This window comes from Martes martes (assembly GCF_963455335.1).
Source record: "Martes martes genome assembly, chromosome: 4".
NCBI classification, from domain to species: Eukaryota; Metazoa; Chordata; class Mammalia; order Carnivora; family Mustelidae; genus Martes; species Martes martes.
The window spans coordinates 156535645-156559581 of NC_137891.1; the positions used below are offsets into that span (position 1 = coordinate 156535645).

Sequence of the window (23937 nt, forward strand, 5' to 3'; positions counted from 1 at the left end):
CTGCCTGGGTGTAAATCTTGGCTTTGCCACTTACTAACAGAATGAACTTGAACAAGTTACTTAACCTTTCTGTGCTTCTTTCCTCATACATAAAATGGGGATAATAATAGTAATCAGGGTTTTCCAGAACAGAATCAGTAGGATATATGTATATACACACCCATAATGTTTAAATGTCTCTGTGTGTATGTATGATTTCTTTCAAGGTATGGGTCTACGCAGTTATGGGAGCTGGCAAGTCTGAAATCTGTAGGGCAGGCCAGCAGGCTGCAAATTCTTGGGCAGGATCTGATTCTACAGTTTTGAGGCAGAATTTCTTCTTTCTAAGAGAAACCTTTGTTTTGCTCATAAGGCCTTTTAACGGGTTGGATGAGATCTACCCACATTATTGAGGATAATTTCCTTTAGTTAAAGCCAGCTGATTGTATATGTTAACCACATCTATAAACTACCTCTGCAGCAACATCTAGATTAGTGTTTGATTGAATGATGGGGTCCTATAGCCTATCAAATTGATACATAAAACTTAGATAACACCTACTATCAGATTCATAAGAACTGTGAAAATGTAATGATTTAATGGCATATAAAGCACTTAGAACAGAGCCCAACACATGGGAGGCACTCATAAAGGATATCTATTAAATTCTTTAAATCCCAAAAGTAACATCCCACATTCTTTAAATCCCAAAAGCAACCTGGTTTAAGAAAAAGAATAATAAATTCAGTGATAGTCACCATATAGTCAATTAATATTCTTGCTAGAATGAACTTTGGAGGTCTTGGACCAGCCTCTCATTTTAAAAACCTGGAAGCTGAGGTCCAATCTCTTGTTCGTATAGCCAGAGCAATTGTGATTTTTATAGTGATAAACACACACAGATAAAGCACTGCCCTACTGGGGCTTACATCTTAATAAGATACCCATTGCTTCTGCCCCAAATCTCACCAATATTCTTACTCATTTTCATGCAGGAAAGGAATTAGAGATTTGGGTTCAGAGACTGTGCTGTAGGCCAGGTATCCCAAAGCTTCAACTGATGAAGTAAAAATGTTTATATTCAGTTTCCAGATTCAGAACCTAAGCTCTTCCTACATTGACATTACTATCATATTTGAAATTTTAAAGTTACCCTTCCATGGGGTCTCTTTTCATTAGGACTTAAGTCATTTCTCACGATTGTTCTAAATGCTTCTGAGTAGCCTAAGTGAAATTAAGGGTGTACTTTCTTAACACCTGTTTTTAAAATTTTTTTTTTCTTTTTTTTGAAGATTTTTATTTATTTATTTGTCAGGAGAGCAAGAGAGTGAGCACAAGCAGAGAGAACAACAGACAGAGGCAGAAGGAGGCTCCATACTGAGCAGGGAGCCCAATGTGGGACTTGATCCCAGGACCCTAAGATCATGACCTGAGCCAAAGGCAGACTCTTAATCAGCTGAGCCACCCAGGCATCCCATTAGTACCTGGCTTTCAACCACTCTTAAGCTTGGCCATTGGAGAAGTTCTCTCTGATGCCCTTGACATGGAAACTCATTAAAAAAATTGCATAAAAACATGAATAACAAATTTATAGGACATTTTACAGTTTTATAAACCACTTTTGAGAGAAGGGCAAGTATTATTATCCCCACTTTACTGGGAGGATCCTGAAGCTCAGAGTTCTAAAGTGAATCTCCCAAGACTACATAGTTAATAACAGATCCTGATTGCCTAATCCCAGTATAATATATGCTCTTCTGTATAACCCTGCTGTCTATATCCTATGGATGTAGATTGGAAAATAGCTGCTTTTCAACTCTGCAGTTCTTTTCCTTAGTTCTAAAGTGAAGGCTGTCTTGGAGACACTCCCAGAAGAGTCAGGTCCTGGGAATAGGAGACACTACTTGGCAGGGCTCTACAGGGCCTCTTCTGTGTACAGCCATTACCTTCAAGAACAGGAGACCTAGCTGACTTTCCTAACACATAGAAACAGGCACAGAGACTTAGACAAAATGAAAAGACAGTGAAATTTATTCTAAGTGAAAGAACAAGACAAGGCCATGGACAGGGGTCTAAGGAAAAAAGATAAAAGTAACATTCCTGATAGAGAATTTACAATAATGATCATAAAGATACTCATTAAACTTGAGAAAAGAGTGGAAGACATCAGTGAAAACCTTAACACAGAGATAAGGAATAACATAGCAGAGAGAAACACACTTAATGGCATAAACAGGAGGCTGGAAGAAGCAGAGGAATGAATTAATGATCTAGAAGACAGAGTAAAGGAAAATAATCAACCTGAATGAAGAAGAGAAAAAAGAATTATGCAAAACAAGAATACGCCTACAGAACTTGGTTACTCCATCAAACATAAACATATTCCTGTTATAGGAGTCCTAGAAGAAGAAGAGAGAGGAAAGGTGGCAGAAAATTTATTTGAAGAAATAAGAGCTGAACTTTCCTAATATGGGGAAGGAAACAGATATTCAGATACAGGAAGCACAGAGAACTCTCATCAAAATCAACAAAAGTAGATCTACACCAAGACATATTAAAATTAAATTGACAAAATATAATGATAAAAAAATATTAAAAAGTAGCAAGATAGGGGCACCTGGGTAGCTCATTCAGTTAAACATCTTACTCTTGATTTCATCTAAGTCGTGATCTCAGGGTCATGGGATCAAGCCCCATGTCAGACTCCGTGCTTAGCATGAAGTGTGTTTGTCCGTCTTCCTCTGCTCCTCCCCGCTCCCTACCATGCTCCCTTGTTCTCACTCTCTCTCTAAAATAAATAAAATATTTAAAAATAATAAATAAATAAATAGCAGCAAGATAAAAGAAGACTGTTACATACAAAGAAACCCCATAAAGCTAGCAGTAGATTTTTTTAGCAAAAAAACTTTCCAAACCAGAAAGGAGTGGCATGATGTATTCAAAGTGCTGAATGGGAAGAACTTGCAGCCAAGAATACCCTATCCAGCAAGGCTGTCATTCAGAATGCAAGGAGACATAAAGAGTTCCCCAGACAAAAACTAAAGGAGTTCATGACCTCTAAACCACCCCTGCAAGAAACATTAAAGGGAACTCTTTGAGTGGAAAGGAAAGACCACAAATAACAGTATTAAAGTAGGAAACACAAAAGAAGTAAAAAGTGAATATTTCTGTAAAAAGAATCAGTCAAAGAATTCACAAAAGAAAAGGAAGTATATACCTAAAACGTGGGGAGGAGAGGAGTAAAGAAATGGGTTCAAACTTAAATGACCATCAATTTAGTATAGACTGCTATATGCAGAAGAGGTTATATACAAACAGTATGGTAACCATTTATCAAAAACCACTAAGAGGGGCGCCTGGGTGGCTCAGTGGGTTGAAGCCTCTGCCTTCGGTTCGGGTCGTGATCTCGGGGTCCTGGGATCGAGCCCCGCATCGGGCTCTCTGCTCGGCGGGGAGCCTGCTTCCTCCTCCTCTCTCTCTGCCTGCATCTGCCTGCTTGTGATCTCGCTCTGTCAAATAAATAAATAAAATCTTTAAAAAAAAAATTTAAAAAAAAAACACTAAGAAATATGGAAAGAATAAAGAGAAAGAAATTCAAATATGTCACTGAAGAAAATCAAACCATGAAAGAGAGAAAGACAAGAAAGGATCAGAGAAAATCTTCAGAACAACAAAAAAACAAATAACAAAATGGCATGGAGCCTAATGGAGGACCCGAACTCATACCCCAAGATCAAGATCTCAGCTGAGATCAAGAGTCAGACGCTTAACCTACTGAGCCACCCAGGCACCCCAATCAGTAATTACTTTGAATGTAAATGGACTAAATGCTCCAATAAGATATAGGGTGACAGAATGGATGAAAAAAAAACAAAAACAAACAAACAAAAAAGAAGACCCATCTATACACTGTCTATAAGAGGCTCATTTTAGACCTAAAAACAGCTGCAGATTGAAAGTGAGGAGTAGAGAAACATCTGTCATGCAAATGGATGTCAAAAGAAAACCAGAGTGGCAATACTTCTATCGGACAAAAGGGACTTTAAAGCAGAGACTGTAACAAGAGTCAAGAAGGACACTATCATAATAAAAGGGACAATCCAACAAGAATATATAACAGTTGTAAAAAGTTATGGGCCCAACATGGGAGCACCCATATATGCAAAACAGTTAAGAACAAACATAAAGGAGCTATTCGATAATAATACCATACCAGTGGCAGACTTTAACATCCTATGTACACCAATGGACAGATCATTTAAACAGAAAATCAACATGGAAACAATGACTTTGAATGACACCGTGAACCAGATGGATTTAACAGAATACTCAGAACATTCCAGCCCCAAACAGCAGAATACACATTCTTTTCAAGTACACCTGGAACTTCCTCCACAATAGATCACCTATTAGGCCACAAAACTAGCTTCAGCAACTTCAAAAGGATCGAAGTCATACATGCATCTTTTCTCACCACAGTGTTATGAAACTACAAGTCAACCACAAGCAGAAATTTGGAAAGACCACAAGTAACATGCTGCTGAACGATGAATAGGTCAACCGGGAAGTAAAAGAAGAAATTAAAAAGTGCATGGAAACAAATGAAAATGAAAACACAACAGTTCAAAACCTTTGGGACGCAGCAAAAGCAGTTCTCAGAGGGAAGTTTATAGCAATACAGGCCCACCTCAAGAAGCAAGAAAAACCTCAAATAAAGAACCTAGCCTTGCATCAAAAGGAGCTAAAAAGAGAATAACAAATGAAACTTAAAAGGAGCTAAAGAAAGGAAATAGTAAAGATTAGAGCAGAAATAAGTGATATAGAAACTAAAAAGCAATACAAGAGATCAGTGAATCCAGGAGCTTTGGAAGAAATCAATAAAATTGACAAATCTCTAGCCAGACTTAATCAAGATAAAAAGAGAAGGGGCCCAAATAAATAAGAGCAGAAATGAGAGAGGAGAAATAACAACAAACACCATGGAAATAAACTTGTATGAGAGTATTATGAAAAACTACATGCCAACAAATTGGACAACCTAGAAGAAATGATAAATTCCAGAAACATATAATCTAATGAGAGTGAAACAGGAAGAAATAGAAAATTTGAACAGGCTAAAAACAAGCAAAGAAATTGAATCAGTAATCCAGAAACTCCCAACAAACCAAAGTCCAGGACCAGATGGTTCCACAAGCAAATTCTATCAAATATTTAAGGGGCATCTGGGTGGCTTAGTCAGTTAAGCCTCTGCCTTGAGCTCAGGTCATGATCCTAGGGTCCTAGGATCAAGCCCCACATCGGGCTTCCTCCTCAGTGGGAAGTCTGCTTCTCCCTCTGCCCCTCCCCCTCACTCATGAGTGCTCTCTCTTTTTCTCTTCCTCTCTCTAAATAAATAAATAAAATCTTTTCAAAGAACAACAAAAAATTTTTTAAAGAAGAGCTAATGTCTTTTCTTCTCAAAGTATTCAAAAAAAATAGAAAAGGAAGGAAAACTTCCAAGTTTATTCCGTGAAGCCAGCATTATCCTGGTATCAAAACCTGTTAAAGACACCATGAGACAGCAGTGTGCCTAGGTGGCTCAGTGGGTTAAGTCTCTGCCTTCAGCTCAGGTCATGATCTCAGGGTCCTGGGATTGAGCCCCACATTGGGCTCTCTGCTCAACAGGGAGCCTGCTTCCCCCTCTCTCTCTGCCTGCTTCTCTGCCTACTTGTGATCTCTCTCACTCACTCTCTCTGTCAAATAAATAAATAAATAAAATCTTTAAAAAAAAAAAAAAAAAGAAAAGACACTATAGGAAAAGAACTACAGGGCAATATCCTTGATGAACTTAGATGCAAAAATCCTCAACAAAATACTAGCAAACCAAATCCAACAATGCCTTAAAAACATCATTCCCCACAATCCAGTGGGATTTCCTCCAGGGTTGCAAAGATGGTTCAGTATTCACAAATCAATCAACATGATACATCACATCAACAAGAGAAAGGATAGAAACCATGTGATCCTTTCAGTAGATGCAGAAAAAGCATATGACAGAGTACAACATCCATTCATGATGATGCCCTCAACATAGTAAGTTTAGAGGGAACATACACCTCAACATAATAAATAGCTCACTAGGGGCACCTGGGTGGCTCAGTGGGTTAAGCCTCTGCCTTTGGCTCAGGTCATGATCCCAGGGTCCTGGGATCGAGCCCCGCATCGGGCTTTCTGCTTGGCAGGGAGCCTGCTTCCCCCTCTATCTCTGCCTGTTTCTCTGCCTACTTGTGATCTCTCTCTCTCTATCAAATAAAAAATAATAATAATAATAAAAATATTTAAAAAAAAATAAATAAATAGCTCACTATATGGAAAACCCATAGCTAACGTCACCCTCAGTGGGGAAAACTGAGAGCCTTTCCTCTAGGGTCAGGAACAAGACAGGGATGTTTACTCTCACCATTTCTGTTCAACATCATACTGGAAGTCCTAGCCATAGCCATCAGACAATAAAAAGAAATAAGAGGCATCCAAATCAGTAAGGGGGAGGTGAAATATTCACCATTTGCAGATGACATGATACTCTTAAACACAGGAAATCTGGAAGACTTGCCCCCCACCACAGCCAAAACTTCTGGAACTGATAAACAGATTCAGTAGAGTTGCAGGATACCAAATCAGTGTACAGAAATTTGTTGCATTTGTGTACACCAATAAGGAAGCAGCAGAAAGAGAAACTTAAAAAAAGTCCCATTTACAATTGCACTAAAAATAAGATACCAAGGAACAAACCTAACCAAAGAGGTGAAAGACCTGTACTCTGAAAACTGTAGAGCACTTATGAAAGAAAGTGAAGATGACACAAAGAAATGGAAGAACATTCCATGCTCATGGATTAGAACAAATGTTGTTAAAATGTCTATACCGCCCAACGCAATCACACATTTAATGCAATCCCCATCAAAATACCACCAGCATTTTTCACAGAACTAGAACAAACAGTCCTAAAACTTGTATAGAACCACAAAAGACCCTGAATAGCTAAACAGTCCTTAAAAAGAAAAGCAAATCTGGAAGCATCATGATTTAAGACTTCAAGTGATATTACAAAGCTGTAGTAATCAACACAGTGTGGTGCTCACACAAAAACAGACACATAAATCAATGGAACAAAAAAGAAATCCAGAAATGGGCCCACAACTATATGGTAACTAATCTTCAACAAAGTAGGAAAGAATATTCAATGGGAAAAAAAACAGTTTCTTCAAATTGTGTTGGGAAAACAGGACAGCAATATGTAGAATGAAACTGGACTACTTTCCTAAATGATACACAGAAATAAATTCAAAATGCATGAAAGACCCGAATGGGAGACAGGAAACCATCATAATCCTAGAGGAGAACATAGGCAGCAACCTCTTCTACCACGGCCATACCAATTTCTTACTTGACACATCTCTGGAGGCAACGGGAACAAAAGCAAATATGAACTATTGGTATTTCATCAAGATTGAAAGCTTCTGCACAGCAAAGGAAGCAATCAACAAAAACTTAAAGGCAGCCTACAGAATGGGAGAAGATATTTGCAAATGATGTATATGATAAAGGGTTAGTATCCAAAATCTGTAAAGAACTTATCAAACTCAACACCCAAAGAACAAATAATCCAATCAAGAAATGGGCAAAAGATATGAATAGACATTTTCCCAAAGATGACGAACAGATGGCTAACAGACACATGAAAAAAAGTTCAACATCACTCATTATCAGGGAGATACAAATGAAAACCACGATAAGATACCACCTCACACCAGTCAGAATGGTTCAAATTAATGCCAGAAACAACAGGTGTTGGTGAGGTTGGGGAGAAAGGGGAACCCTCTTGCACTGTTGGTGGAAATGCAAACTGGTGCAGCCACTCTGGAAAACAGTATAGAGTTTCCTCAAAAAGTTAAAAGGAGGGGTGCCTGGGTGGCTCAGTGGGTTAAAGCCTCTGCCTTCGGCTCAGGTCATGATCTCAGGGTCCTGGGATAGAGCTCCACATCGGGCTCTCTGCTCAGCAGGAAGCCTGCTTCCCCCTCTCTCTCTGCCTGCCTCTCTGCCTACTTGTGATCTCTCTCTCTCTGTCAAATAAATAAATAAAATCTTAAAAAAAAAAAGTTAAAAGGAAAACTACCCTATAGCTCAGCAATTGTGCACTACTAGGTATTTATCCAAAGGATACAAAAATACAGATTCAGCATGGTACATGAACCCCAGTGTTTATTGCAGCATTATCAACAATAGCCAAACTGTGTAAAAAGTCCAGATGTCCATTGGCTGAAGAATGGTTAAGGAAGATTATATATATATATATATATGATGGAATATTACTCAGCTATCAGAAGGAATGAAATCTCATTTGTAACTGCATGGATGGAGCTAGAGTGTATAATGGTAAGCGAAATAAGTCAGTCAGAGAAAGACAAGTACCATATGATTTCATTCATATGTGGAATTTAAGAAACAAAACAGATGAGCATATGGGAAGGGGAGGAAAAAAAGATAGAAAGAGAAGGAGACAAACCATAAGAGACTTAATGATAGAGAACAAAGCGAGGGTTGATGGGGGGAGGTGGCTGGGCAATGGGCTAGATGGGTGATGGGTATTAAGGAGGACACTTGTTATGACGAGCACTGGGCGTTGTTTATAAATTCTGCTCCTGAAATCTGTATTGCACTGTATGTTAACTAAATAGAATTTAAATAAAAATTTGAAAAGTCAGTCAGAGAAAGACAATTACCATATAATCTCACTGATATGAGGAGTTTGAGAAACAAGACAGAGGATCATAGGGGAAGGGACTGAAAAATGAAACAAGATGAAACCAGAGAGGGAGACAAACCATAAGAGACTCTTAATCTCAGGAAACAAATGGAGTGTTGCTGGAGGGGAGGGGGTTGGGAGGGATGGGGTGGCTGGGTGATGGACATTGGGGAGGGTATGTGTTATGGTGAGTGCTGTGAATTGTGTAAGACTGATGAATCACAGACCTGTACCCCTGAAACAAATTATACATTGTATGTTAAAAAAAAAAAGAAAACAAGGAAAATAATACCAACTTTATCATGTTGTGATAAATTATTAAAAGCACCAATTACAGTCCTGCTACATGATAGGTGCCTTACAGATATTTGATATTCTTCTCCTGTTTCTTTTAATAATATTCCTAGGCCTAGCAGTGTGATATTTAAGGTCTCATTAAACTTTGGTTTGAATGACTGAATTATTCTCCTTACATTTCAAAATTATCAGTGCTATGTGCTAGTAAGTAGAGGTGTACCACTGCTAATCTCACTACAGCAAGCTGTGCTTTCCATATTTTATGAGGTTTCTTGCCTTTTATGTGTTCCACATGGCCACCATTTTGGAATTGTATGTTTTGAGGAATAAATGTTGTCATAGTCTCCTTGTTCTTACTCCTGTCCTTTTCATGGCATTCTTTTGGTTTCTCTTCCATTTATAGCACTCACCTTAATCTAGATTGTACTGATGTTATTTGTAGAATTGTCTTTGTCCCCAAAGGGCTTAAAATATACCTCAGAGTTTCTTAACTTATTTGGGATTCCTTGTTAACCTTTTGAGACTATAATTAAAAGTTTTGAACCATCTCCACCCTCAGCAAAAGTACACATGTAGAAACAAAAGTTTTCATAATTAGTTCAGGTTTGTGGACTCCAGAGTAAGGACTTTTTTTTCTAGATATTGTGTTTCTTATGAGCATATCTAAGTTTCATTGACCTTTGTATTATGGCAGAGCCTACTACAAAGATAGGAGATACTCAGCAAAAAGTTTCTGAATTGATTAATTGAAATGCAAAATGAAAATCTTCAAGATTCTTACTACAGAATCTCTAAACACACTTTCTTTGTTTCCTTAGGCTTCCATCTCAGTGGCACAGTAACTGAAGCAGCTACTCCTTCTGAACCAGCAGTGACTTACAAAGTTGCGATCAGTTTTGATCGATGCAAAATCACTTCAGTGACATGTGGCTGTGGGAACAAAGACATATTCTACTGTGCTCATGTGGTAGCACTCTCACTCTACAGGATCCGTAAACCAGACCAAGTCAAATTGCGTCTTCCTATCTCAGAAACCCTTTTCCAGATGAATAGGGACCAGCTACAAAAGTTTATTCAATATTTAATCACGGCCCACCACACTGAAGTTCTTCCTACTGCACAGAAATTGGCAGATGAGATTCTATCTTCCAACTCCGAAATCAACCAAGTGCATGGTAATTATACAGATTTTTACAAAAGCCTACTTTGTTGCTTCGTTGCATATTTGGAGGTTCAAATTTGTGTGTGGGGGGGGTATTTTTGCAGTTGTAATCGCTTATACCTTAATGAGTTCATTCTATCTAAACAACTGTTTAACTCTTAGTTTTTTTTTTTTTTTAAAGATTTTATTTATTTGACAGAGATCCCGAGTAGGCAGAGAGGCAGGCAGAGAGAGAGGAGAAAGCAGGCTCTCCACAAAGCAGAGAGCCTGATGTAGGGCTCGATCCCAGGACCCTGGGATCATGACCTGAGCCGAAGGCAGAAGCTTTAACCCACTGAGCCACCCAGGTGTCCCTAACTCTTAGTTTCTTAAAGCAGTTCAATTGTCTACCTTATAAAGGTTTTGGCAAAAAGGACAGAGAGTGTTAGAGTTATATATTGATCTGGTTTATGGACTTTATTTGTCTATATAATCCCTGTGCCCAGGAGCCTGGAATATTCAGGAGTGAGCAAATGCCTGAAATAATTTGTGTCATTCAGTGAAATTAGATGGATATGAGAATTTCCTTAATATTTTAGGATCCCACATAACATCAGGGGTATTCTAAAGAGCATCTATTAGCATTGTGCTTATGAGCTATATATAATGGGAGGGTGCATGGATGGAGAAAGATACTATGTTCACTTATTCTTTGATTATATATTAAATACCTGCTGTGTGCAAGAAATAGTGCTGATTATTGAAGGCATAAAACAGATATGGTTCCTGCCTTCAAGTAGCTTAAAATCTAGTAGAAAAGATAGCTAAGTTGAAACAGATGCTAATGAAGCCAGATTGTAAGGACTTTATCATAGGAAAGAATTTTGAGAAGGCATTTTGTTTGTTAGGTCCTACTATGTTCCAGGTACCACCGAAGGGACTCTATATATGTCAATTCATTTAGCTTTCAAAACTAGTCTGTGAGGGGCGCCTGGGTGGCTCAGTGGGTTAAAGCCTCTGCCTTCGGCTCAGGTCATGATCTCAGGGTCCTGGGATCGAGCCCCGCATCGGGCTCTCTGCTCAGCAGGGAGCCTGCTTCCCTTCCTCTCTCTCTGCCTGCCTCTCTGCCTACTTGTGATTTCTGTCTGTCAAATAAATAAATAAAATCTTAAAAAAAAAAAAAAAACAACAAACTTGAGTTTAAAAAAAAAAAAAACTAGTCTGTGAAATAGGTGTTTTAACCACTTCCATTTCATAAATAAGGAAATTATTTATAACCCAGGCTCACCTGACTTCAGAACTCAAGGTTTTTATGCTTCTTTATAGTACTTCTTTATTTTTAGAAGATAATTGTGGTGCCAGCATAAAAGAGGCAAAGAGACCAGGTGGATGGCCTGTATAAAACTGTAGTCTGTGTGCCAGAGGGTCTGCTTTTCCCATTTGTCCAATAGAACTAATCGAGTCCTACACACAACCTCAGCACTCCTCAGAAACAAAGATACTCAGACGAGCTTCCAGGAACTCTTGCCACCTAGCAGAAATAATCTTCTATTGCTTTATACAGAAAGTTGTGGTGTTTATATAGTAACTGAGCTCTATTTATAAAGAGTAGCTTCCCCTATCTCTTATCCCACACAGGGAGGCTGTTCTAATTCTGTGGCCTCCTTAAGTCTAGAGCTCTTAGAGACCTGAGTTCTGCCTCATCCCAACGTCTATAGCACTAAAGGGAAGTACTGCTCTGTACCCCAATAACTAGGTTACGATCTCTTATGCTTTATTCCCATTAGCTCTTTCTCAGAATTGTTGCTTATTTCCAAACTCTCTTGCCTTTTTTTTTTTTTAAGATTTTATTTATTTATTTGTCAGAGAGAGAGAGAGCACAGGCAGACAGAGCGGCAGGCAGAGAGGCAGGCAGAGTGGCAGGCAGAGGCAGAGGGAGAAGCAGGCTCCCCGTCGAGCAAGGAGCCCGATGTGGAATTCGATCCCAGGACGCTGGGATCATGACCTGAGCCGAAGGCAGCCACTCAACCAACTGAGCCACCCAGGCGTCCCAGCCTTTTTTCTTTTAATGACCACCTCGGTTAAGGAGGTATATTACACCTGTCTTGTTTATACCACTGCTGTCACCAAAACAACCCTCTTCCTTCTTTACCACTGTGCTAAAACAATTTTTATCTTTCCTTGAACCTCCCATCTCAGTATCTTATTATGTATTTGTCTGAAATTGGGCTTACATTGCCACATTGACCTTGAGATATGATTCTTAACCTTCCCCAGGAACTACTACTTCCATACTTGTATGTATTCCATACTAATATTACCTTTCTACACCCAGCTTCCTAGTATTCCACAAGGCCTTTCCTAATCTATTTCTAATAAGCAATGTTGATAATCAGCAATGATACTGAAAAAAGGGGGACAGAGAATGAAGATATGTTAGAGGTAACATGGACTGGTCAGCATTCAGGTGTATAGGTTGTGTCAGGAGTAAGGAAAAGAATAGAAAGATGGGAGAAAACTTAATTCTAGAATGTTTAGCTAGGATGGTATTGATGAATTTGATGATAATGTTGCTGTTCACTGAGGGAGCATAGGAGGAGGAATAAATTTGGAAAGATGATAAATTAGAGGTGCTTATGGAACATTTAGGAAAAGATTTCTGATGGATAGTTGGATATATGGATCCGGAACTGAGGACAAAAGTCAGAATTTTGGAGTTATTAGCACAGTCATGTTTCTTTTCCCTGCTAAATCTTTAAACACTTAGACCATCTTCCTTATTCCCTTTCCTAACCCTCTTCCTCACCAAAACAGACTTAAAAAGCAGAAATAAGATTTCTAAAACTGGTAGCTGCCTGCTTTTAATCCCAAGAATGGATCCAGGCATTGCTGGGCTCTTCACTTCCTTGAAACCTCTTTTCTCTTCTGTGTTTTTCTCCTAGGAAGTAGAACCTAGGTTTTGCCTTGTCCCCTCTGGTTGACTGTTTTTCTACCTCTGTCACTGCTCAATGCTCTGTGATTTGTTTTTGGTTTTTTTGTTTTGTTTTAAGATTTTATTTATTTATTTGCCAGAGAGACAGCAAGAGAGGGTACACAGCAGGGGGAGTGGGAGGGGGAGAATCAGGCTTCCCGCAGAGCAGGGAGCCTGATGCAGGGCTCCATCCAGGGATGCTGGGATCATAACCCAAGCTGAAGGCAGACACCCAACTACTAAACCATCCAGGCGCTGCCTCCCCCCAATGCTCTGTGATTTGATTTGGTAACTCCATACCCTGAGATTCTCTGGTATAGCATCTTATCAGGGATTCAATTGCTGCTTACCCATGAAGAGAGATTGGATACCTTGAGAAAAGTGATGTAATTGAGGAGTAGGGTCAGGAACCATATTTTACTAATTTCTGAGTCTCTGTCACCCAGCATGGTACCTGAAAATTAATAAGGGTTTATTGAATGAATATAGCCATGCATATACAGGTGATGAAAACAGGAGTCATTGTAGGAATGAGCAAGGTAGAATGAGAAGTGAGAAAAAGATAGCTAGCAATTATCAAAGTCGGTATAGAACTGAGTGAACAACTGAGTTGTTTCAACAAGGGAATAGTCAACAACATTGAATATTGTGGAAGATACAGACCAAAGTTAACAAAAGTAGAAAGGCAACTTGGGGGAAATAGAAACTATCCAGAGAGAAGAAAACCTTGAGAAATTATTAATAACGTTATCATTAGATTAGAAGAAGATATTGCAACCATGAAATAAGAACGGGATGCTGTAAAAACAAATTCACACAACAGAAAGAACTAATGAAAATTACAAATATAATGGCAAATTTTTTTTAAAACTAAGTGATAGAAAATAAGGGTAAGGAAATTTCCTGTAGAACAGAGCAAAGTATATTTCATCCAAAGTATATTTCATCATTTTCTACTTCTCTCTATTGATACCACAATCACCCTAAATCAAACTACTATAATCTCTCACCTAGAGGTCTAATTTATCTTTCTTCTTCCATTATTGCTCCCTTCTATTCCAGTCTCCACACAGTTATCCAGAGTAACTTTTCTATAACTACAGATTTTGTCATGGATAAAGTCCATATTTCATATGGCCTATAAAACCTGTATCATCTGGCTTTTGCTTACATTTTCATGTGATTTTCCCTCTGGAAATTCTCTTCTTACTCTTCTTATGCTTTCCTCCTTATTATGACTGTACTTAATTACCACCATAATTTATGACTTCATGCTTCTTTGAGCAAAAAATACACACAGTATTACCTCCACTCTTTGCTAGACTAACTCCTAATTCATTACTTGGGTGTTCACTTAAATGCCACTTTCTCAGGGAAAACTTTGACCTGTCTTTCTTCCCACACAAATATGTCCATGTGTAATTATTTGTTTAACATCTCTTTCCTCAACTAGTCTGCCGGCTCCATGAGGATAAGAACTATATCTGCTTTGTTTACCACTATACTTTCAATATTTGGCACAGGTCCTGACACATAGTGGGCTCTCAATTAATATTGGTTGAGTAAATGAAAATATCTTAGAAAATCCTCCTTGGGGCCTCTTGCCAATTCATGCCCTCCCAGATGACTTTACTTCCTTCAACAGTCACACCAACTCCTTATAGTAGTGTTACCTGGGTGCCTCAAATATTGACTCTCCCCTTTTTTTGCTGCAACCAACCATTTTGGCAGCCCTCTTTCTCATCTCCTGAATTCATTATAGATCAGTAAACATTTACATGGTTTACCTTCCTTTTTTGCCTATCAAATAAGCAAACCCTTCTAAAGTTCTAGTTGAAATTTTACTGTTAGTAACTCCCAAGGCTTTGCCTTATCCAAGCCCTTCCCAGCAGTTTTCTATGGTTCGTACACTGTGTATTTATAAACTGTGCCTTATTTCTTCCAGAGCTGCTGCCACTACCACCACCTGGGCCCAAAAGATTCTCCAGTTTTCTCCATACCCCTTTGAACTTTTATGGGGGGTTATCACTCCCACTTCCAGCCAGTTAATTAAGGCCATTTCCCCTGGGAGATTGGGTCCTGTTCCTGCTTTTTTACATCCTAATCGAACCACCCAAGAGTCAGAATTGGTATTCAAACCATCTCTGCTTGTTTTTGGAGCACCATTTCTGTTCTTCCCTCATCCCCATCCTTGGCAACAAGGTACTCAAAGGCCCAGTCCTTGGTTTATACCTAATATACCTCATTTTATCTCTGTTCTGTCTCTATTAAACTACTGAAAACTAGAATCATTAGAGGTGAGACTCTATAATCTGCATTTTTAACACAAATCCCAGATGATAATTCTATGTATTAACATTTGAGAATCACTGTACTGGTGAGAACTCTATCATCTTCCCTAAGGGGAAAATGCCTAATCCTATATTCTATATCGTGGAATAGGCCAAGAAGGGATTTGACTATCTTCGTACACACAATCCAACTTTATGTTCCGGGGCCTGAAACCAGCTTATGGCTCTCCATGCTCAGGCCTATGAGGCTAGAGGCTGAAGTTCAGTGTTGTAGTGAAAAAACAGACTTTGAAGAGAGGCCAGCATATAGATACTGGCTCATATTATATATGTTATATTACTTATATTACATGTTATATGTATGTATATGTATATAATATATATGTCATACTTATATTACATATTATTATATATGTTATATTACTTACCTGTATAAGCTTTAGTTTTTTTTTTTTAATCAAAGTTCTTGGCTTGAGGTATCTTTTTATTTATTTATTTATTTGACAGACAGAGATCACAAGTAGGCAGAGAGGCAGGCAGAGAGAGAGAGGGGGAAGCAGGCTCCCCACCAAGCAGGGAGCCCGATGCGGGGCTCGATCCCAGGACCCTGGGATCATGACCTGAGCCGAAGGCAGAGACTTTAACCCACTGAGCCACCCAGGCGCCCCAAGCTTTAGGTTTTTTTCATCTTAAAATTAGAATAATAATACTACCTTATGGAGTTATGAAATTTCATTGGAATTTACTTAACCAAATAATCATTGAGCACCTACTGTGTGCTAAGTATTGTTCTACCTGTTGCAAACATACCAGCAAATAAAACCAGTTATGCCCTCAAGGAGAGTATGTTCTAGTGAGGATATATATAAAAAGTTCTTAGACTTTGGCATATAAGAAGCACTAAAAATATGGCTCTTATTAACCTATATTTAAGAATAAGGAGTATTCTTGTTCTGCTTTGCCCCTTTAGGGATACAAAAGAAGTATAGGATATATTATTTGCCCACGTGGAGCTTAAATCTGGACAGTCAGTGAGACATGTATTTGTTTACTCTATAAATGCTAACTCAGTGCTGTAATAAGCCAGGTACTGTGAGGTACAAAACTGAACACTTACTCTTTAAAAACTTCAATTTGGGGAACATATGAGAAATGCACAATTCTGATGTAGAATAAAATGCAACAGGTCTTTAAGAAAAGTAATAATAAAATGCTAAGCGTATTACTCCTTTTATATGTATTTTGAGCATAAAATGGACATACTTTTGACAGGTGGCAATGGGTTATATAGCTAATTTAGTGAGGGGGTAAAAAGAGCCTCTCCTGCCAAGTGAACTAAGCAGTGCATGAAGCATGCCAGTATTAGCCTTTCTGTATACTTATTTCGTGGTTTCCATTGCTCATTGCAGCCCTGACTCTAGAGCCCAGGCAATACTGACAATAAAAAGTATCATTTGTTTGGCCAAAGAATGGGTTACAGGAGAAGGAGGGAAATAAAGGTAAAAGCAGAAGTGAAGTCATAAGGAAATGTGGTTGATTTCTGAGAACACAAAGTTCCTAGCTGAAACATAGCATAAATATAGGGTAGACAAGACTGGAAATAAAAGATAAGGCCTGAGCTTGGAGAACCTTGAATACCAAGCTAAGTCATATGGACTTAATTTAATAAAAATGGTGCATCACTGAAGACTTCTAATCAGAACTGTATCTAGAACAATACGTTTGAAGAAAATTAGTATATGGTAGATAAGCATAAACTGGACAGTCATATGTATTAATTAGTACTTGTAGAATAACAGAATGTATGAACCCTCCTGATTTCTTGGAGAAAAAGATAGATGCACTACAAAAGCTTAGCTAAAGAGCAGCTTTTCCGGGTAGACCTGAATTTCATTTAATCAGGGCTTTGATACAGGAAGACAAGAGAAAAAATAGACTGACTGATGAAACATGACATGAATTTCTTATTTTTTTTTCTTCTTCTGAGAAACTTTATTTATTTATTTTTATTTTATTAATGTATCATATATTATTTGCTTCAGGGGTACAGGTCTGTGAGTCATCAGTCTTACACAATTCACAGCGCTCACAATAGCACATACCCTCCCCAATGTCCATCACGAAGCCACCCCATCCTTACCCCCCACCAGAAACAAACCTCAGTTTGTTTCCTGAGATTAAGAGTCTCTTATGGTGGGACGCCTGGGTGGCTCAGTTGGTTAAGCGGCTGCCTTCGGCTCAGGTCATGATCCCAGCGTCCTGGGATCAAGTCCCGCATCGGGCTCCTTGCTCCGCCGGGAGCCTGCTTCTCTCTCTGCCACTGTGTCTGCCTGTGCGCGCTCTCTCTCTCTCTCTCTCTCTCTCTTTGACAAATAAATAAATAAAATCTTAAAAAAAAAAGTCTCTTATGGTTTCATGACATGAATTTCTAATCTATTGTATGGCCACACCTGGAGAGCATTTGATTTATAGCCTTTTAACACTTGGAGGCAGGTTTCTAAAAACTTAACACAGGACTCTGTCTTTGAGAAAGTGAGAGAAGATTCAGTTTTCATTCCATAAATATTCCTAGGTGCCTGTCACATTACCAGCACAGTGCTGTGGCTGATTCAGCTGTGAGCAAGCAGCTAACAGGGCATGAGGGGAGAGAGATATGTAAATAACCAAAACTGTTTGAAGGTGGTGTGGTGAGCCCAGATATGAAAGATATTTTGAGTTCAAGTTTATAAAATTTTTCACCTTGTATGCAACTCTGACTTTGCCTTAAGGGGCAAGTTTCTAGAGATTTAGAAGTGTTGACTCTGCTGAGAAGCTGCAATTGCATAATGAACTTTAAAAACAGAATTTTGTAACCTGTACTTTAAGGTTTATTTGAATGTCATAGGAAGGCAAATTGAAGGAAAAAAAAATGTCACCCTCCTAGGGAAAAAATACATCACTTTTTCGTGTTTGTGCATTTCCTTCTGGGATTCCCCCCCCCCCGAATGGTATTTATAGACCTTGGAAGGAGATAAGACTGAGACATAAGTGAGTATGAAACTAGCATTAGCCCTCTTACGTTTATTTAGGAGCGCACAGTTGACAAAGCCCAAAATAAGGGAGAATAAGCCATCCATTTTTTAATATACTCACAAAGTACCCCTTCTGCCAAATGTGTAGCGTATGAATTCAGGGGACTCATTTCACCATTGCCATCCCTCACAGGTGCCCCTGACCCCACAGCTGGGGCCAGCATCGATGATGAGAACTGCTGGCATTTGGATGAGGAGCAGGTGAAAGAACAAGTGAAACTCTTCCTCTCCCAGGGTGGTTACTATGGCTCTGGGAAGCAACTCAATTCAATGTTTGCCAAGGTAAGATATGAAGGGTATTTTTTTTTCCTTAAGTAAACTGGGCTCAGCACACTTCTGGTTTCATGCATTGGATCTGGCTCACTTGACCTATCTGTACTGAATCCTCAAAAACTAATGGGAGGGCTGATCAGAGCAGATCTGATCAGAGCAGGTGGCATCCAGGGACCTTTACTGCCTCACCCTGGTAGTCCTCTTCCTTCTGCTCCATTCTAAATCAATTAACATTGCTGGGGGTTTTCGTCAGGAAGACACCATCCCTCTGCTTGGAACCCAAGGCTGCCAGATGAAGCCTTGGAGAGATGTAGTACTTTAGAACTCTGGGCTCTCATGGCAGGTTTTCTTTCTTTCTTTTTTTCTTAACGCCTTTAGTGACAGATGATTCACCCATTTAAAGTGTGCATTTCAGTGGTGTTTTTAATTTTTCGCAGATATGTGTACCTGTCACCATAGTCAATTTTGGACCATTTTCATCACCCTAAAAAGAAACCCCATACCCTTTACCTGTCACTTCCCTTATTCCTCACTCCCCCTCCTCCAGCCCTAAGCAACCACTAATCTACTTTCTGTCTCTATAGATTTCCCTATTCTGGGCTTTCCTAGAGTAGAATAATATAGTATATAATCTTTGTGACTGGCTTCTTTCATTTAACATAGTATTTTCAGGGATCACCCATGTTGTGCATGTATCCATACTTAATTCCTTTTTATGGTTGACTAATATTCCGTTGTATGACTAGACCACTTTTGTTTATCCATTCTCTGTTAGTGGATATTTGGATTATTTCCACCTTTTGGTTATTATGCATAATGCTTTTATAAACATTCTCATACAAGTTTCTGTGTGGACATGTGTTTTCATTCTCTCTACGATAGGAACTCATAGGTCATATAATTCTACATTTAATCATTTGAGGAACCACTATACTGATTTCTAAAGTGGCTGCATCATTTTACATTCCCACCAACAGTGTGTCAGGGGTCTGATTTCTCTATATCCTCACCAACACCTGTTGTTATCTGACTTTTTGATTCTAGCCATGCTAGTGGATGTGAAGTGGTATCTCATTGTGCACAGGAGGCTTTCTTGATATATGCAGAGAACTTGCTTATAGAACAAGAAACCTTCTTTTTGGCTCTTTGGGTGTGTTATGCTTAGATACTTCATCTTCTCCTCCCCTTCCTTCTCCTCCTGCTTTTTTATGATGTGCAGTCACCAACCCCTGGCCCCTCCTTATGTGTCAGGTTCGAGAGATGCTGCGGATGAGGGATTCCAATGGAGCCAGGATGCTGACACTGATAACTGAGCAGTTTATGGCTGACCCACGACTCACACTCTGGAGGCAGCAAGGAACAAGTATGACAGATAAATGCAGGCAACTCTGGGATGAGTTAGGTAAGTCCCCGTATCTCAGAGAAGTGCATAGTCCTTCCAGTCTGCCCCCTGCATAAGTGTTAGCGAACGCTTGCCGTCGGTCATTATGAGGGTCTTGCTAAATGAACTTTAGCCTAGCTGTGAAAGATGTAGGCTCTACGCAGGCCACCCAGAGTATTCTGAGCTCATTTGTGTTGCTTCCACAACATTGTACTTTGCTATTGACATCAGTATTCTGTTCCAGATATTACCTCATAGAAGCCTTTGCTGAGGGAAAATGTCTTCCCTTGGCTTCTGCTGCCTGGCACTAACCTGGCTCTCCAGATACTTATCAACCTTACTTTTCTTGCTTTCCCTGGGTTTTCTCTTCTGTATCACTACTAGACAAACCTCTTAGACATAGGGCAGTTTCCAAGACGTGGGCCTTGGACTTCTTCTTCCTCTATACCCCCCCACTGAGAACTTTTTGTTTAATGTCATGGCTCCAGAGCTTACCTCTCTGTTGATCTCAGCCTCATCTTCTTTCCATTTATCTGAGTTCCAGTCCCATATCAGCATTGCGCTATAACCATTTCCACTGAAAAATCCCCTAGTCACCTCAAGCTTGAGAAATCCAAAAATGAATTTGGGCCTTCAACCAAAACATGTTCCCATAACTCTGGCAGTGGCACCACCATTCCTCACTCTACCAAACTAACTGTCAGGCACTCATTTTTCTTTCATTCCCAACATTCAGTCACCAACTTCATTTGATGCCTTGACCTTTAAAATGCAATTCAGTGTCCACTCACACTTTTTAATTTCCTATCACCACTGCGCTGCTTGAGGGCATTGGGAACTTCTGGATTAAATTAGACCTGTGGCCTCCTGAATGGCCTCTCTGTTCTAGATTCTCCTCATCAAGGCCGTCTTCTTTGGTCATCATTTCTCTGTATCATTCTACTGCTCCAAGGCCAGTTTTGCAGTGCTAATACTCAGCTTCTCTTCTTATTTTCAGAATCTTCCATACCCTGAATCCAATCATAGCCCCACTTTTAGTTATACCGGAAAAGTTCTGTGTAACGTATCCTAAAAGATCTAATACAGCTCCTCCATAGTCCCTCCATGCCGGAAAGCAACAACAAATTTCCACTCATACAGAGTAATATAAGAGAAAGCTGCAGGTTAGGAGTTCAGTGAGTTCTTCTGGACTAAAGCCCCAGGAGCATATATTTCATAGCCTCAGAGCTAAAAGCCTTGCAGAGTGAGGCTTCATGACTCTGCAACTCTACTCATTTACTTTGGGGTTTTGTTTTGGGTGCTGAGAATTTTTTATCTCACCTGGGCACTAATGGCTTTGGAGCTCTCATTACTATGAAGAGCTACATTTTTTAATTTTATGTGCCAGACTCTGTGTCATAGATTATACTCACATTTTTTCACTTAATTCTCATAACAACCCTATAAAGTTATTGTGTGTTTACTGCAAAGAAACAGAGACAGCTCTGGTTACTTCTGGATACAGAATAAAATTATAGAAAACTGTCTCTGCCATGACATAAACCACATTTTCTGAAGTATAGGAATGTTGCACTATTGGTCTAAAGCTACTGGTCCAAACTGTTGTGACCAGGGTCACATGATACAATACATGGCAACTTAGGGACTACTTCTAGACTCTTTACTAAGAAGGGATTGTAGTCATGGACTCCCTTCCAAGGTAAGATTTTGGCACCTTCATATTTTTAGATGAGAAAACTGAGCTCAGAAAAGTTAAGTGTTTTATTCAAGATCACACATGGCTGTTCTACCCATGGAACAGCAATATGTTTGACTCCAAATCAAGCATCCCTCTGTGGCACCTCCCTCAATTCTGTCTTGTTATGTACTTTTTTCCTCTAAAGTGCATGTTTTTAAATTTAAAATCAGCCTTCCTCAGTGAGTCAGTTTCATCTGAGGCCTGAATCTCATGGAGTAATTTCTATTATACTCATGGGATTATGCTGTGGACCTGGGCTTGGCCTTTGAGGCAAAGGTATGTGAAAAGAAGTTAACACAGCTAACTGCCAGTGCTTTTAAAGCATTTGTCATATACTTAGTTTCATTATGAAAAGCTCTTGCTTCTGACATTTTTGTATCTGAGAAATTGCTATTTCAGTCTTCCAAGAAACCCTCAGCATTCTGCAAAGACAGTGGTTCTCAAACTTCTCAAAATCACCGAGAGTACTTATTTGAACTGTTTGCTGGGCCCTGTCACCAGAGTTTCTAATCCAGTAGGTTGGAGTAGGGCCTGGTAATTTGCATTTCTAACAAATGTCTAAAGAATGATGTTACATCTGTTCCAGAGACCACAATTTGAGACCACAATAAGAGAAGCCTTATTAGGTCGGACATTAGAGTATGGTGCATGCTTCCCCTTACTACTGTGAGGGCTCCTTACTGTTCACCAGGCCTGCTCACTTGGAAGGGCCTGGACAGGGTTTATAGGAATTGAGAGGAGTGGACTCACTGCTTTCAGATCCTGAACCAGAGGAAACAGAAGCGGTCAGACATGAAGTTTTCTCATCTCCCCGTATCTGCACACATAAGCTTTGCTTTATATTCTGTTAAAATCTGTAAGTATCTCTGCTCCTGTAACAGGGCAGTTTTTACATATTTGTTCGGGGTCCTGTACTATCTCCTTTTCTCAAGAACTTTGCTTCTGCAGTTACCTCCTTTTTCTGGCCTTATTAGTTTCTCCCTCTCTTCTGGACCAATCCCATCAGCTACAATGGACTAATATTGTCCATCTCAAAAAAAAGTGCCTTTGATATTCCCATTCCCCTCCAATTATTACTGCATTTCTCTTCCCTTCAAAGCAATATTTCTTTATTTTTAGTTTTTTAATTTAAATTTTATTTAGATTTATTTATATTTATATTATAGATATAAAATTATAATTTATTTCAAATTATTACATTTTATTTAAATTTTTATTTAAATTTATTGAAATTTAAACCCAGTTGGTTAACATACAGTGTAATATTAGTTTCAGATGTGCAATATAGTGATTCACCGCTTCCATACAGCTCCTGGCACTCATCACAAGTGCACTCCTTAAACCCTATCACCTATTTAATCCTTCCCCCCACCCACCTCCATTCTGTTAATCATCAGTTTGTTCTCTATAGTAAAGAGTCTGTTACTTGGTTTGCCTCTGTCTCTTTTTCTCCCCTTGCTTGTTTTTTTGTTTCTTAAATTCCACATCTGAGTGAACTCATATGGTATTTGTCTTTCTTTACTTCTTTCACTAAACATTACACTCTCTCTAGCTCTATCCACATCATTGCAAATGGCAAGGTTTCATTCTTTTTTGTGGCTGAGTACTATTCTGTTGTGTATATATGCCACATCTTCTTTGTTCCTTTCATCAGTCAGTGGACATTTGGGCTCTTTCCATAGTTTGGCTATTGTTGATAATCCTGCTGTAAACATTGGGGTGCATGGTTCCCATTGAATTAGTATTCTTAGATTCTTTGGGTAAATACCTAGTAATACAATTGCTGAATTGTAAGGTAGTTCTATTTTTTTTTATATTCTTTTTTTAAAAGATTTTTTTATTTATTTATGTGACAGAGAGAGAGATCACAAGTAGACAGAGAGGCAGGCAGAGAGAGAGGGGGAAGCAGGCTCCCTGCTGAGCAGAGAGCCCGATGTGGGGCTCGATTCCAGGACCCTGGGATCATGACCTGAGCAGAAGGCAGAGGCTTAACCCACTGAGCCACCCAG

At 39.2% G+C, this 23937-nt stretch overlaps 1 protein-coding gene across 1 annotated transcript in view; it reads left to right on the forward strand.

The window, feature by feature from the left end:
* Positions 1-23937, forward strand: part of ZSWIM5 (zinc finger SWIM-type containing 5) — a gene marked incomplete at both ends in the record, with an annotated part of 216933 nt that overhangs the window by 141987 nt on the left and 51009 nt on the right. The window contains 3 exons of the mRNA XM_080800274.1: positions 9881-10237; positions 18670-18818; positions 20061-20211. Of these exons, the coding sequence (XP_080656400.1) occupies positions 9881-10237; positions 18670-18818; positions 20061-20211 (657 nt within the window). The remainder of the gene's footprint in view (positions 1-9880; positions 10238-18669; positions 18819-20060; positions 20212-23937) is intronic.